Source organism: Hyperolius riggenbachi, chromosome 1, assembly GCF_040937935.1.
Source record: "Hyperolius riggenbachi isolate aHypRig1 chromosome 1, aHypRig1.pri, whole genome shotgun sequence".
NCBI lineage: Eukaryota > Metazoa > Chordata > Amphibia > Anura > Hyperoliidae > Hyperolius > Hyperolius riggenbachi.
Window position 1 is genome coordinate 487,090,135 of NC_090646.1, and position 17,054 is coordinate 487,107,188.

Sequence of the window (17,054 nt, forward strand, 5' to 3'; positions counted from 1 at the left end):
ATGCTGGGTGGGAGAAATACCTCTGTAAATGGACAATTGTGTGTAAAAAAATCAAAAGATTGTCATTTACAGAGGTATTTCTCCCACCCAGCATGGGTATGTGTAAAAATACACCCCAAAACACATTGTACTACTTCTCCCGAGTACGGCGATACCACATGTGTGGCACTTTTTTGCACCCTAACTGCACTAAGGGGCCCAAAGTCCAATGAGTACCTTTAGGATTTCACAGGTCATTTTTGTTTCAAGACTACTCCTCACGGTTTAGGGCCCCTAAAATGCCAGGGCAGTATAGGAACCCCACTAATGACCCCATTTTAGAAAGAAGACACCCCAAGGTATTCCGTTAGGAGTATGGTGAGTTCATAGACGTTTTTATTTTTTTGTCACAAGTTAGCGGAAATTGATTTTAATAGTTTTTTTTCACAAAGTGTCATTTTCCGCTAACTTGTGACAAAAAATAAAATCTTCTATGAACTCACCATACTCCGTACGGAATACCTTTGGGTGTCTTCTTTCTAGAATGGGGTCATTTGTGGGGTTCCTATACTGCCCTGGCATTTTAGGGGCCCTAAACCGTGAGGAGTAGTCTTGAAACCAAATGTCGCAAAATGACCTGTGAAATCCTAAAGGTACTCATTGGACTTTGGGCCCCTTAGCGTACTTAGGGTGTAAAAAAGTGCCACACATGTGGTACCGCTGTACTCAGGAGAAGTAGTATAATGCGTTTTGGGGTGTATTTTTACACATACCCATGCTAAGTGGGAGAAATATCTCTGTAAATGACAATTGTTTGATTTTTTTACACACAATTGTCCATTTACATAGAAATTTCTCCCACCCAGCATGGGTATGTGTAAAAATACACCCCAAAACACATTATACTACTTTTCCTGAGTACGGCGGTACCACATGTGTGACACTTTTTTGCAGCCTAGGTGCGCTAAGGGGCCCAACGTCCTATTCACAGGTCATTTTGAAGCATTTGTTTTCTAGACTACTCCTCGCGGTTTAGGGCCCCTAAAATGCCAGGGCAGTATAGGAACCCCACAAGTGACCCCATTTTAGAAAGAAGACACCCCAAGGTATTCCGTTAGGTATATGGCGAGTTCATAGAAGATTTTATTTTTTGTCACAAGTTAGTGAAAAATGACACTTTGTGAAAAAAAAAACAATAAAAATTAATTTCCGCTAACTTTTGACAAAAAATAAAATCTTCTATGAACTCGTCATACACCTAACATAATACCTTGGGGTGTCTTTTTTTTTCTAAAATGGGGTCACTTGTGGGGTTCCTATACCGCCCTGGCATTTTACAGGCCCAAAACCGTGAGTAGTCTGGAAACCAAATGTCTCAAAATGACTGTTCAGGGGTATAAGCATCTGCAAATTTTGATGACAGGTGGTCTATGAGGGGGCGAATTTTGTGGAACCGGTCATAAGCAGGGTGGCCTTTTAGATGACAGGTTGTATTGGGCCTGATCTGATGGATAGGAGTGCTAGGGGGGTGACAGGAGGTGATTGATGGGTGTCTCAGGGGGTGGTTAGAGGGGAAAATAGATGCAATCCATGCACTGGGGAGGTGATCGGAAGGGGGTCTGAGGGTTTGGCCGAGTGATCAGGAGCCCACACGGGGCAAATTGGGGCCTGATCTGATGGGTAGGTGTGCTAGGGGGTGACAGGAGGTGATTGATGGGTGTCTCAAGGTGTGATTAGAGGGGGGAATAGATGCAAGCAATGCACTGGCGAGGTGATCAGGGCTGGGGTCTGAGGGCATTCTGAGGGTGTGGGCGGGTGATTGAGTGCCCTAGGGGCAGATAGGGGTCTAATCTGATAGGTAGCAGTGACAGGGGGTGATTGATGGGTAATTAGTGGGTGTTTAGGGTAGAGAATAGATGGAAACACTGCGTTAGGGTGGTGATCTGATGTCGGATCTGCGGGCGATCTATTGGTGTGGGTGGGTGATCAGTTTGCCCGCAAGGGGCAGGTTAGGGGCTGATTGATGGGTGGCAGTGACAGCGGGTGATTGATGGGTGGCAGTGACAGGGGGTGATTGATGGGTGGCAGTGACAGGGGGTGATTGATGGGTGATTGATAGGTGATTGACAGGTAATCAGTGGGTTATTACAGGGGAGAACAGATGTAAATATTGCACTGGCGAATTGATAAGGGGGGGTCTGAGGGCAATCTGAGCGTGTAGGCGGGCGATTGGGTGCCCGCAAGGGGCAGATTAGGGTCTGATCTGATAGGTAACAGTGACAGGTGGTGATAGGGAGTGATTGATGGGTGATTGATGGGTAATTAGTGGGTGTTTAGAGGAGAGAATAGATGGAAACACTGCGCTTGGGTGGTGATCTGATGTCGGATCTGCGGGCGATCTATTGGTGTGGGTGGGTGATCAGATTGCCCGCAAGGGGCAGGTTAGGGGCTGATTGATGGGTGGCAGTGACAGGGGGTGACAGGGGGTGATTGATGGGTGATAGGTGATTTGCAGGTGATTGACAGGTGATCAGTGGGTTATTACAGGGAAGGACAGATGTAATTAATGCACTGGCGAATTGATAAGGGGGGGGGGGGGGGGTCTGAGGGCAATCTGAGCGTGTGGGCGGGTGATTGGGTGCCTGCAAGGGGCAGATTAGGGTCTGATCTGATAGGTAACAGTGACAGGTGGTGATAGGGGGTGATTGATGGGTGATTGATGGGTAATTAGTGGGTGTTTAGAGAAGATAACAGATGTAAACGATACATTTGGGAGGTAATCTGACGTCGGATCTGCGGGCGATCTATTGGTGTGGGTGGGTAATCAGATTGCCCGCAAGGGGCAGGTTAGGGGCTGATTGATGGGTGGCAGTGACAGGGGGTGACAGGGGGTGATTGATGGGTGATAGGTGATTGGCAGGTGATTGACAGGTGATCAGTGGGTTATTACAGGGAAGGACAGATGTAATTAATGCACTGGCGAATTGATAAGGGGGGGGGGGTCTGAGGGCAATCTGAGCGTGTGGGCGGGTGATTGGGTGCCCGCAAGGGGCAGATTAGGGTCTGATCTGATAGGTAACAGTGACAGGTGGTGATAGGGGGTGATTGATGGGTGATTGATGGGTAATTAGTGGGTGTTTAGAGAAGATAACAGATGTAAATGATACATTTGGGAGGTAATCTGACGGCGGGTTTGCGGGCGATCTAATGGTGTGGGTGGGTGATCAAATTGCCCGCAAGGGGCAGGTTAGGGGCTGATTGATGGGTGGCAGTGACAGGGGGTGATTGATGGGTGATAGGTGATTGGCAGGTGATTGACAGGTGATCAGTGGGTTATTACAGGGAAGAACAGATGTAATTAATGCACTGGTGAATTGATAAGGGGGGGTCAGAGGGCAATCTGAGCGTGTGGGCGGGTGATTGGGTGAACGCAAGGGGCAGATTAGGGTCTGATCTGATAGGTAAAAGTGACAGGTGGTGATAGGGGGTGATTGATGGGTGATTGATGGGTAATTAGTGGGTGTTCAGAGGAGAGAATAGATGTAAACAATGGATTTGGGAGGTGATCTGATGTCGGATCTGTGGGCGATCAATTGGTGTGGGGGGGGTGATCAGATTGCCCGCAAGGGGCAGGTTAGGGGCTGATTGATGGGTGGCAGTGACAGGGGGTGATTGACGGGTGATTGACGGGTGATTGACGGGTGATTGACAGGTGATTGACAGGTGATCAGGGGGATAGATGCATACAGTAAACAGGGGGTGGTGGTCTGGGGGGGGGGGTCTGGGGAGAATCTGAGGGGTGGGGGGTGATCAGGAGGGGGCAGGGAGCAGGGGGGGGGATAAAAAAAAAATAGCGTTGACAGATAGTGACAGGGAGTGATTGATGGGTGATTAGGGGGGTGATTGGGTGCAAACAGGGGTCTGGGGGGTGGGCAGGGGGGGGGTCTGATGGGTGCTGTGGGCGATCTGGGGCAGGGGGGGGAGAAATCAGTGTGCTTGGGTGCAGACTAGGGTGGCTGCAGCCTGCCCTGGTGGTCCCTCGGACACTGGGACCACCAGGGCAGGAGGCAGCCTGTATAATACACTTTGTAAACATTACAAAGTGTATTATACACTTTGTATGCGGCGATCGCGGGGTTAACATCCCGCCGGCGCTTCCGTATAGCCGGCGGGATGTTGCGGCGAGCGAGCGGTGACAGGCGCCGGCGGAGGATCGCGTCACGGATGACGCGATCGCTCCGCCCATGCCCTTAAATGGACCGCCGCCTCTGTGGGTGAGGCCGTCCTGAAGGGCTCCACTTCCCCGCCGCCCCTGTGTAGTGGGCGGTCGGGAAGTGGTTAAGTGAAACTGCCTATTTATGTGATATGATGCACTTTTGTTTTATTTCCTTATTAATGGGGAGGGGGGCTGCATCCAACATTTTGCTGGGCAGGCCTACTTAGACTGCTGTTAAGTTCATGTAAGTTTGGCTCCACCCATGACCACACCCACACTCTGGTGCATGGGCACACCCATTTTCTATCTAGAGTGCCTAAAAGTGCCCTTGATCTCTTAGGATCCTAGCAATGGAAGCGGGAAAAAAGGGCGCATGCCGCTAGTGGACAAAAAGGGCGCCGCCATTCACTCTCATAATAAATAGCGTTTAATGGGCGCCGAGCAGGAAAAAAACGTGCAGGACATAAATAACGTTTACAAACGGCGCCAGGGGATTTTTAATGATTTATAAGTGTGCTTGTGGTGATTTACGTTTATAAAATGCACCCGTGCCGAATAACGTTTATAAAAATACTAAACATATTTATCTTATTTAACTAATTAAAACATTATTTAAAGTTTTATCCCTTACTGTTTGTAAAACATTATTATTCACAAAATAAAGAGATCAGTACGTAACGTAAATTGCAAAATATTTTTTGCATCCACAATTAGTAAAACATTATTATCCACATAATAAAGGGGGGTCTTAGGTTTAGGCACCACCAGGGGGTCTTAGGTTTAGGCACCAACAGGGGGGTCTAGGGGTTAGGGGTAGGTACAGGGAGGGTTACTTAGGCACTAACAGGGGGGGGTCTTAGGTTTAGGCACCAACAGGGGGGTTTTAGGTTTAGCCACCAACAGGGGGGGTCTTAGGTTTAGGCACCAACAGGGGGGTCTTAGGTTTAGGCACCAACAGGGGGGTCTTAGGTTTAGGCACCAACAGGGGGGTCTTAGGTTTAGGCACCAACAGGGGGGTCTAGGGGTTAGGGATAGGTACAGGGAGGGTTCTGTGTAAGAGTAGGCTTAGGTATAGTTTTAGTAAAATTTTAGTAATAATTACTAATGTTTTACAACACTTATTACGAACGTAGTTATATTTATATCATCGTTATAAAGAATATTTTCAGATTTTATTGTAAGAACAAACCGTAAATGAAGGTTATTCACAATAATATAGAATTATAACGATTAAACATATATTATTGTTTTTTTCATAAACGTAATTATAAGTTTAACTTTAGAAACAGGGAAGATTAACGTTTTCACAATTTCCGACTTCATAAACATTATTTAATGATTTATAATTTTGTTAAACATTATTTGTAAACGAAATATAGCACACTATTTTTATAAACCCTATTAATGATTAATTATTATTTAGAGTTTACACCCCGCGCCCTTTTTGTCCGGGCGCCCTTTTTGTACGTACGCCCTAGCAACACCCCTGTGATATTCATAGCTAAGATCAGCACAGAAGCAAACAGAAGTACACCAGTGTGTTTGGGCCATAAGTACATATATGAAAACACTGTGTTCTGTTATTTTGTAATCCTTAAAAATGTAATAATTGTTTTCAGTGGTGTATTTGCTGAAATCTATTTAAATAGATTATAATACCTGAGACAGTAAAAATGTTAATCCGACATGTTTTTAACCTTTAAAGCCAAAATAAGACTATGGGATTCAAAGAAAGGCCTATTTACTATTAGGACTATAGAAAATTGTATAATCAGTTTATTTTTACTTCAGATTTACTTTGAGGGCAGTTTTACACCCGATCGTTGTGTTGCGGTGTGATGCTATGCCCCTGCCGCATCCCACCGTAGTGCAAAAAGTAACAAACATATGACCCTGCAGCAGAGTGCGCCGACAGCGTCATATGCATAGCGTCACCCCCAAGAGGAAGTACCTTACTGGGATTGCCATGGGTTCACACCTACCGCACTCCGTCATTCTTTTACAGCGTCACCCATTGACTTACATTACCCCAGGCACTGTGCGTTGAGCTGTGCATCAGGATTGCGGTAGGGTGAACATTTACACCTCAACACGACGCAGTAAGTTTAAAAGGCCCCACTAACTTGCATTGTTGTTGCATCACCCTCTAATAAAACAGGGTAACACAATACACACTTGCAATGCAAGTGTAAAAGGGACCTATAAAAAAACAAACTACAAACCATAACAAAAATAAAGAAAGAAGGATGTTAACAGATAAAAAAAATTTGCAATAATAAAGAAGTGATCAAAATCCCCATTAACATTTTCAACAAATTTAGGTAGATATGGAAATCTGGCAAAATGCAAGACCAAACATTTTATTCAGCCATTGTAATAGATGAGATTAATTATTCTTCCATAATAGTTCAGTATTCAGGTAGCATGGTGCCTGGATTCATAGGAGTCCTGGTTTATATCTTGCCAAGGACACCAGCATGACTAGAAATGGCCCAATCTGAACTGCTCCACCATAAGCTGTTGTCAACTGGTTATAGCTAGTGATGGTAAAAGCTTCATTTTATATCATCCTGCTTTTATTTCACCTGTAGCTTTTCAAATACTGTAAGAAAGATAAAAAAAAGATCTGATTCAATATTGTTACTTTATTTTCATTAACCTATCCACATATTTGTAGGGAAAGTATAATAGACCTGTTTAAAAATTAGGAACTACTCATAAATTTGCGCTGATCTCAAAAATTTATAGAAGATCGCATGCACTGGCCATAGGAACCAAACCATTTTACCAAGAAAGTTTTAACAAACCTGCCTGAAGAAATCTTGATCTGTTTAAAAGTTTACTTTTTTAAAGAATCGCTCAAAATTGCTGCGGGTGAAGTCGTTTCTGTCTGTCCATCTGTGCCCAAATTTATTTACATATGCTTCTACATAATCCATCTCTTGACATTGGGAAGCATCCAAACAATAGAAATGTATTCTGCTTTTTAAAGAGAGTCTGCAGCCAAAATAATTTCCTGTTTTTATTGCTCACTTATGTTAAGTAATAAGACCGTAGCTGATTCGCCGCAACAGCACGAACAGAACAGAATGAGATTGTATCCCCCCTAAATCCCGGGGCAAAATTCCACGACTTTCAAGATCATGGATTTTGCTGCCCGGGGAAGGCAGCCTCTTCCCGCCCCTCTCAGTTTTCTTTCACTGAGAGGGGCGGGGAGAGGCAGTGATCGGCTGAGATTGACTGGACTGGAGGCAGAAAGCTCTGCCTCCTCCAGGAAGCAAGGGTAGAATTTTGCCCCATTGATTTCAGGGGATAAAACCTCGTTCTGCCACGTTGTTGCGGTAAATTAGCTATGGTCTTATTGCTTAACATAAGTGGGCAATAAAAACAGGACATTATTTCGGCTACAGACTCTCTTTAAATGTAAGCTTATACAGTATTATTGTGTTTGAAAGAGTGAAAAGTTATCCTCTTTGTACCTCAAATATTGTCTGATAATTCTCACATCTCCAGGAGAACCTGAACAAGCTGATGACCAACCTTCGGTCCACCCATCCTCATTTTGTCCGTTGCATCATTCCCAATGAAACCAAGGCTCCAGGTAATATAGAAAAACTGTAAAAACAACCGTTAAAAGAGGTGTATGAATATTTAATTCTTATTTCTCATATGGCTATTAATGTGAATTAAATGTAATAAACAAATATAAAGAGAACTCTCATCAACAGTTGATCTTAAATCCTCTACGCCAGTAACTGTATAGGTTTATATACATTGCAGTCCTGCAACCCTGTAAGACAAGAGTGTCAAACTCAAATACACAGTGGGCCAAAATTGAAAACTAAGATCAAGTTGCAGACCAATCTCGATGTCTAGTGGCCACTACCCTCCCTTATACAATTTCAAGGTGTCTAGGGCCCACCCCTCCCCTATACAGTTTGCTGGTATCTGGTGGTCTTCCTTCCCTCCTTTATACAGTTCCAAGGTGTCTAATGGCCCCTTCTCTCCCCTATATAGTTCCCTGGTGTCTAGTGGCCCCTCCCTCCCTCATAAACTTCCCTGGTGTCTAATGCCACCCCCTCTCATTTACAGTTCCCTGGTGTCTAGTAGCCCCCTCCCTTCCTTATACAACTCTATGGTGTCTAGTGGCCCTCTCCCTTCATCATATGACCTTATAATTTCAGCATTTAGCAATATAGACTCAGCACTCAGGAGCTTACAGGCCAAATTTATTGCAAACCACTGGCGGGCCAAATTAGATGGCACTGTGGGACAGAGTCTGACATGTATGCTGTAAGAAGACATCCGTAGCTGACTTATTCTTATTGGCCTTAAAGATTTCATATTATTATTATTTTATATTTATATGGCCAAATTATACAGAGTACTTAGTAATATCACTGACAATCTAATCCCTACCACAAACACTTATCTCCCTACCATAGTTTAAGGTCAAATTTTTGGGGGGAAGGGGGGGGCAGTTAACGTACCTGGATGTTTTTGGGATGTGAAAAGAAATGCATATGCAGAATGCTGAAAAATACAGTACAGAGAACTCATCATAGCTGAGTTATCCTTATAACTCAGCTATGATGCCACCACAACTGAACTGAGGAGTGGTAGTGGATGGGAGAGTGATGGGGTTGGGGATGGAGATCTTTATGGTCCAAATTATAGTCAAGGCCTGGCAGTACTACCCCACTGGAAAAAATATTTTATATAGAGGTCTTGTGACACTGGAGCTTAGAATCTCGAATGTCTCTCTTTGGCTATGTTGAGTCCTGCAGTACAGTACACCTACCTCATCAAGGTGGGATTTCTGCAAAGGCTATGACTTGGGGAGCCAAATCCTAATGAAAGAAGTCTAAGCAATTCTGTTTCTATTTGTGTACAGGGATGATGGACAACCGTTTGGTGATGCACCAGCTCCGCTGTAATGGTGTGTTAGAGGGTATTAGAATCTGCAGAAAGGGATTCCCTAATCGTATCCTGTATGGGGACTTTAGGCAGCGGTAGGTGTGAAATAAAAATATGGGACATCTGGTGACCACAGGATTTGTAACACAATGTCATTTCATAATAATGTGTTCTCATGTTACACAGTTACCGAATCCTGAACCCTGTAGCTATCCCAGAAGGTCAATTCATTGACAGTAGGAAGGGCGCTGAGAAGCTCCTGGCCTCACTGCAGATTGATCACACACAATATAAATTTGGACACACCAAGGTAATTTAAGTAGTCTTAGTAAACTACGGCAAGCATACAGCTGACAACCAGGGAAAAAACACCTTCTCATTGCAGAACTATATCATATAATTTCAGGTTTTCTTCAAGGCTGGATTGTTGGGTCAACTGGAAGAGATGCGAGATGAAAGACTTTCCAGAATTATAACTCGCATTCAGGCTCAATCTAGGGGGGTTCTATCCAGAATCGAATTCAAAAAGATTGTGGAACGCAGGTGAGATATCTATGCCACAAATGTTTGAAGATGTAATGTATGTTATAGTTAAAAAAAAATGTGATGTGCTATATATATAGGAAAATGCAAGCTCAGTTCAAATAAACACATTATTAAAGTCAAGTTACAGAAGCAGAGTGAAAAATGAAGTACACCCTTCCACTTCAATAGGAATTAATAGGTTAAGTAATGGCCTGGTGCTGCCAATCAATGGCACTTGGTTAACTATTCATCAGCAAGTGTGACTGTTCCTATAAAATGACTGTTCCTATAAAATGAGCAGACTGGTGGTCTTGGGCATTCAGGGGTGATAACACAATAGTGGTGGTGAGGTAAATGCTGCCTGCATCATTATCTAGGAGAATTTTCTTCACCTGATTTCATAACAAAAAATGTAGTAAAGGGACAAACTAAAATTGACATCAAGCTTTTATAGTGATTCCTCTTTTTATGTTCTCAAAACCTCCAATGTCTATGTTTAGGTCAAGGAAGGAAGTGAAAACTTCCCCAGTCAGGACACAGAAAACAGTAAAAACCCACAAGATGTTCTGATTTATTTTCCACACTGTCAAACCTGATTTTTATTTTTTTATTGGAGGATTTAGGCAGATACAAACTGAAGCATAAGACTTGACAGTCTTAAGTTACAAAACATTGCGAATGCGATTACTTATATATAAAAAAATATAAATATAGAATAAAATATGTACTAACGCTGCATTTGACTTAAAGTGAGCCTAAAGCCGGGGGAAAAAAATGAGATTAACTCACCTGGGCCTCCTGGCCGCAATAGCAGCATAGGGGGCGATATACAGGCTGGGAACGCGAACAATCACTCGCGTTCCCATGCCTGTCGGCCGGTGACGGTCAAACCGGAAGTGTTCGCCGGCAGGTCCTGGAGCGTCAGAGCGGGGCTGCGAGGGCACCGATCGGCTGCAGGGGGCTGAGGGAAGCCCCAGGTGAGTTAATCTCATTTTTTTCCCCTGGCTTTAGGTTCACTTTAAGAGTATCAGATGGAATTATGGGACCACACACCGTTCTTGAATTTCTTCTTCTTATATTTTGACTAGAGATGCCCTGTTGGTGATCCAGTGGAACATCCGAGCTTTCATGGGTGTCAAAAACTGGCCATGGATGAAGCTTTACTTCAAGATCAAACCTTTGCTTAAGAGTGCAGAGACTGAGAAGGAGATGCAGAACATGAAGGAAGAGTTCCAGAAGCTGAAAGAAGCTCTGGAAAAGTCAGAGACTCGGCGCAAAGATCTTGAAGAGAAGATGGTGTCTTTATTGCAGGAGAAGAATGACCTTCAGCTTCAAGTGCAAGCTGTGAGTAAGCAACTCATTATTTACTAACTCAAAACAGAGGATCTTTAAGAATAGAAATCACATAACTCATTAACTATAAAATAATTGCAGTATATAATTTGATCAAGACTTTAAAAATTAAAGCTACTATAAAAAAAAACAGACACTCTTAGTAGATTTAAAATAACATCAATGGCATTTCTTCTATGTTCTTATGTTACATATGTTTTACTTTGATAACATATGTTACATATGTTTTACTTGTTAACAGCAGTCCTTTGTTAGCTTGTGACTGCTATGGCATTTATGTACTTGCCAACTGTTCAATGGTTTGAATTCTTTTTACAGATGTCAATACCTGTGCCTTATATTTGTTTGCTGAAAAGCGTGGTTTTTGTAAAAGGTTAAGGACTCCATGCAGGAGTTGTATCAATGTAATTGAGGAACAACCACATTAATATTATTTATCTATAAAGCGCCAACATATTCCGTGGAGCTGTACAATGTAAGAAAACAAACAAGGGATACATAATGATACAGACAATGATATACATCAAATATGAACACTGGTACAAAATACAGAACAGGTGATACAATAGCAAATTTAACATGCTGACTAAAATGTATAAATGTATAACAGAGTGCAAGCAATTAAAATACGGTAACATTTCATGACACGAAAGGATGAGAGCCCTACCCTTGCGAGCTTACAATCTAAAGGAATGGGGTGGAAACAAGAGGTGGGGGAAGTATACAGTATATGTACAGGCAGTGCGTGATTAGGTTATTTCGTGAGGAGTAAATGTAGATGCGAGGTTGAAGGGTGCATGGCCTAAGCTAGAGAATATGCTTGTCGGAAAAGGTGGGTTTTGAGGGAGCGTTTAAAGATTTCAAAGGTGGCAGAGTGGCGGATGTGCTGTGGAAGGGCATTCCAGAGGAGCGGTGAGGCACGTGAGAAGTCTTGTAACCGTGAATGTGAGAAGGTAATTGTAGAAGAGGATAAAAGAAGCTCGTGTGCAGATCTGAGATTGCGGTTGGGTTGATATCTGGAAACTAGTGAGGAGATATACCGGGAGAGAGATTGTGGAGAGCTTTGTAGGTTAGGGTTAAGAGTTTGAACTGGATCCTCTGGTTGATTGGTAACCAGTGAAGAGCTTGACAGAGAGGATCAGCAGAGGAAGAGCGAGAGGAGAGATGAATGAGTCGAGCAGCAGAGTTCAGTACAGATTGGACTGGTGCTAGTCGGTTAGTTGGAACCACATTAAAATGTTTTAAAAACAAAATGTTAAGCAACAAAACAGGTACCTGTACCAAATAATAATCACTTTACACTCATAAATTTTAGCTTATCATAATAACAGTCAATTTCTTCTACATAACATCTGCTCAAGGAACCTGATTTATGGAAACAAATATGATTGATTTTAAATCTCTAATTGATTCTTCGCAATCATGTGGTCACACACACTTTCTTGCTTTAGCCTATACTGAGAACCAAGGTGAGACATTATCATAACCAGCCAATAAGAATGAAAAATCAATCACATGATCAAACTGACCACATGCGTCTTTGTAAATTTGCATCAAAGAGCATAGATATTAAACAAATTAACCATCTGTTCATGTCAACTGGGAAGCATTTACAAATTGTACTTTGATGTATGGATAGCAGTGATGGATATAATCACATATTCTCATATGAACCACAATTTAATTTTAAGAAGATACTTAATCATTTTTGACATGTGTCTTAGGAACAAGATAACCTTGCAGATGCTGAGGAAAGGTGTGAACAACTGATAAAGAACAAAATCCAACTTGAAGCAAAGCTGAAGGAGCAGACAGAAAGGCTGGAAGATGAAGAGGAGATGAACGCAGAACTGACTGCAAAGAAGAGGAAGCTGGAAGATGAATGCTCTGAGCTCAAGAAGGATATCGATGATCTGGAACTCACACTAGCCAAAGTGGAAAAGGAGAAGCATGCCACAGAGAATAAGGTACTTTATTGCTTATATACTTTATTGCTTTTGAGTTTATTCCATTTGTATTTGAAAAATGTTAAAGAATACAAAGAAGAAGAAGAGAAAAATAAAGCAGAAATGATACATAGAGCACGAAATTCCACAATATACTCAAACATCACAAATATTACTGTGCCAGTAATGAAACATACTTTTTTTGTTCTTTGACAGGTAAAAAATCTGACTGAAGAAATGGCTGGATTGGATGAGATAATTGCCAGGTTAACAAAAGAGAAAAAGGCTCTTCAGGAAGCTCACCAACAAGCACTGGATGACCTCCAGGCTGAAGAAGACAAGGTCAATGCGTTGACTAAAGCTAAAGCAAAGCTAGAGCAGCAAGTTGATGACGTAAGTGACACATACACATTGACATCAAGAAATTAACTTTTCCTTGGATGTTTCATTAAGAATTTCCTGATCATTACAGCTAGAGGGCTCTTTGGAGCAAGAGAAGAAAGTGAGGATGGACTTAGAAAGGGTAAAGCGGAAATTAGAAGGAGACCTGAAACTAACTCAAGAAAGTTTGATGGATCTTGAAAATGACAAGCAGCAGCTTGACGAAAAACTAAAGAAGTAAGAGAATAAATGTGGCCTAAAATATTCTTTGTATGAGTCTGGAATAATGTTGCTTTTAAAATCACAATGATAGAAATTAGAAAAATATTTTAGTGGCACCATGAGTTCCTACAGGTAGGGCATGACATCTACTTTGTATGTGGCTCAGAAAATTCCGATAGCAGCACTGGAAAAGATGATAATTTTAAATATTTTAGTATTCTATTTTTTTTAGAGGAACTTAACCAATTTTTTATTGAATCCATTTCAGGAAGGACTTTGAACTGAGCCAGCTTAATACAAGAATTGAGGATGAGCAGAATATGTCTGTTCAGCTTCAAAAGAAGTTGAAAGAGCTCCAGGTAAGTCTAATTAGGATTGTTCTCAAAGTTCTGTTTGAAAGAAACTATTAGTACAGTAACCTTTTTTTAATGTATATTTTGTGGGAACTTACTACAATTGTTTCAAGATGTTGAACTTTTTTCATGTGCCAGATGCTAAGCAGAATAAAATAAATACATTTGTGTTACAGCACTGCTAAATTTTGTTTTTATCAGGCTCGCATTGAAGAGCTGGAGGAGGAACTAGAAGCAGAAAGGACAGCTCGGGCTAAGATAGAGAAGCTTCGCTCAGATCTATCAAGAGAACTGGAGGAGATCAGTGAGCGTTTAGAAGAAGCTGGAGGAGCCACCTCTGTGCAACTGGAGCTCAATAAGAAGAGGGAAGCCGAGTTTCTGAAGCTCAGGAGGGATCTAGAGGAGTCCACCCTGCAGTCAGAGGCCACAGCTGCTACTCTAAGGAAGAAACATGCAGATTCTGTAGCAGAGCTCAGTGAGCAGATAGACAACCTGCAGAGAGTCAAACAGAAATTGGAAAAAGAGAAGAGTGAGTTCAAACTGGAGCTGGATGATGTAGCATCTAATATGGAGCAGCTGGTGAAAGCCAAGGTGAGAACCTGACTGATGAGCAGGTCCTCCTACTTAGAGTAGAACAAGTAGAATGCAAGCCATATCAGATTTATGTAATTTAAAACAAGTGTTACATGAGAATACCCCTATGTCTTATGACATGGTCTTAGATTAGTACAAACTACTGCAAACACAGACACATTTATGAAGTGCCAAAAGACAGGGGTCACATATTGCCAGATTTGTAAGCGATTGACACCCATTTTGAACAGTTTATTTTTGTTTTCCCTTCTATTGTTGCTATATATAGTAGTCCACCTACAGTCAGTGCTATTCTGCTTTCTCCTGTAGCATTGTATAGCTAAAAGATCCAGTGCTTCCACTGGGTAATCTAGGTAATTGCCCAGGACCTTGAACTCATTGGCTTCCCCCATGTCAGAGATTGCAGAGGTCAACAGCTTTATTGTCAGTACAATATTACAATATATGGGGTCCCACATTTTTTTTGCCCAGAACGTAATTTTGCCTAATAACTAAACCACCTTATAATCTTCCTTTTGTAACTATTATTGTTTTCATTATTGTTATTTATGATTTATATAGCACCAACATCTTACATATTGCAGTATAAATATATACTATTTAAATAATATTTAAATAGTATATAACTCAAATTACATGGATAAGCAATGGAAAAGTGGTTTCATATTACGCCTAGTAGTCTCCCTGCAGCTACTAGCGGCTTTTCGGCGTCCATGCGCAAAATGCAGAGTGTCACCTGACCTGATGTGGGTCAGGTGACAAGCTGGCTTACACGCATTGAGGATGCCAGAAAGCCGATAGGAGTCCGCTACGAGCTGCAGGGAGACCACAAGATGTCGCTGGAGGCTTGCAAATGCAATGCATATACTGTATTTTCTGGCGTATAAGACAACTGGGCGTATAAGATGACCTCACAACTTTTCCAGTTACAATATAAAGTTTGGAATATACTTGCCATATAAGACTACCCCTCTTCCAACACACACCAAATAAAAATTAAATAAACATCATATACTGGTGCTATGTACGAACAGATACTGGTGCTGTACTGTATATGGAACCCAGTATATAACAATATATAGGTGATTGACTGTTTGGATTGGTCAACTCTCCCTCTCCCTAAATGAATTGGTCAGCTCTCCTTGTCTACCTGTTTATCAGAGCGATATGGAAGAATAGATTGAGCCGTGCCCATAAAACACGCCTCTTTCACCCGTCTGGCCCACCCTTGTATCATATTTACCTCCTTCTCTGCCTCTCAGACCTCGCACATGTGCGCGTGCACCGCTTCACTACAGTCCTCAGCAGCAAGATCTGAGAGTCGGTAACAGGATAAGGCGTATCACCCGGCATCAATGACACCCAGAGTATAAGATGACCCCTGACTTTTCAGAACATTTTCAAGGGTTAAAAAGTAGTATTATATGCCAGAATATACAGTACATGTTTTGGTGGGAACGCTAAAATGTGTTTCTTTTGGGAGACCCTTGCAGTTGCAGTTTGTAAAATGCATATGCTGGCAGTATTTGGTGTGTGAATTGTTGTCACTGAAAAGGCAGAGTTCAAACACGCCCTGCTATTTTTCTGTAGTATTTATAGCTTGTCTTATACAGTTATCTATAATTTGATAGAGAGATTCGTCAACACATTATTGTATTAACAATATTCACTATGGTAGCAGCAATACAGCCTGTTGTAAACAACGCCAGATTTACAGCCTACTTCCAATGTTTTTTTGGCAGGCTAACTTGGAGAAGTTATGTCGCACTCTGGAGGATCATGTCAGCGAGCATCGGACGAAAGCTGAGGAAACCCAGAGAACTGTGAATGATCTGTCCACCCAGCGTGCCAAACTGCTGACTGAAAATGGTATGGTTGTATTCACTGTGCTGCAGTGTTATTATCACTTCATCTGCCAATGCCTATTTGCTCCCCCAACTGACTGCAGGAAAAACTGTGACAGGATTGATCTATTTTGTACATATCTTATAGATAAAAATGTGTCACTCCTTTGACAGTGCATCCCCATTTTACAATTAGTAGGAAACGTACAGTACTGTATTAGCTAAAGTAACAGCAGGTGGGAAGGGACTCTGTTTTCTTTATCAGGCTACATAAACATATTACAGTTTGTGATATTAGCACTGAACATTAAGAATAAAGTATCAATTGTGCGTAATAACTGGTGTATTAAATAACGTACAAAATCACCAGGGCAATTTTCTAGTGTAAACTGCACACAAGGCAAGGCTGTAAAAATTACACCCCTTCCCCCCCACCCCCGTGAACTTGCAAACCCTTACTCTTTAGGAACAGTCACACAGCTACAGGTTACAAGTAGATCTGCCTTCTTACTAATGACCAGGAGGAAGCAGGGATCAGGAAAACACACAGGGGAAGAGAGCCTGGAAAGCCCACTACTGCCTGAGCGCTGCGCACTGACAGCCTGCAGTACTACTACAGGACATCAGGTGTCATCACGCAGTGGTGACATGATGATGACTTGACGTCGGACGCAGGCAGCCCAGGAGGAGTCAAGGAAGGTTATCGTGCTGGTAATCTTCTTTC

At 42.2% G+C, this 17,054-nt stretch overlaps 1 protein-coding gene and 1 long non-coding RNA gene across 4 annotated transcripts in view; one reads left to right on the plus strand and one right to left on the minus strand.

The window, feature by feature from the left end:
- Positions 1 to 17,054, plus strand: part of LOC137522232 (myosin-7) — a 105,165-nt gene that overhangs the window by 67,762 nt on the left and 20,349 nt on the right. Inside the window, exons 17-27 of the mRNA XM_068242267.1 lie at positions 7,709 to 7,796; positions 9,090 to 9,207; positions 9,299 to 9,422; positions 9,519 to 9,655; positions 10,726 to 10,981; positions 12,715 to 12,957; positions 13,153 to 13,329; positions 13,409 to 13,554; positions 13,808 to 13,898; positions 14,094 to 14,483; positions 16,229 to 16,355. Coding sequence (XP_068098368.1) covers positions 7,709 to 7,796; positions 9,090 to 9,207; positions 9,299 to 9,422; positions 9,519 to 9,655; positions 10,726 to 10,981; positions 12,715 to 12,957; positions 13,153 to 13,329; positions 13,409 to 13,554; positions 13,808 to 13,898; positions 14,094 to 14,483; positions 16,229 to 16,355 — 1,897 coding nt within the window. The remainder of the gene's footprint in view (positions 1 to 7,708; positions 7,797 to 9,089; positions 9,208 to 9,298; positions 9,423 to 9,518; positions 9,656 to 10,725; positions 10,982 to 12,714; positions 12,958 to 13,152; positions 13,330 to 13,408; positions 13,555 to 13,807; positions 13,899 to 14,093; positions 14,484 to 16,228; positions 16,356 to 17,054) is intronic.
- The window catches only part of LOC137522242 (uncharacterized), a 57,578-nt gene continuing 47,089 nt past the window's right edge, over positions 6,566 to 17,054 (minus strand). For all 3 annotated transcript variants that reach the window (XR_011022263.1, XR_011022262.1, XR_011022264.1), the window contains exons 2-3: positions 7,675 to 7,810; positions 6,566 to 6,797 (exon numbers count right to left, since the gene is read on the minus strand). This is a non-coding gene — a long non-coding RNA (uncharacterized lncRNA). The remainder of the gene's footprint in view (positions 6,798 to 7,674; positions 7,811 to 17,054) is intronic.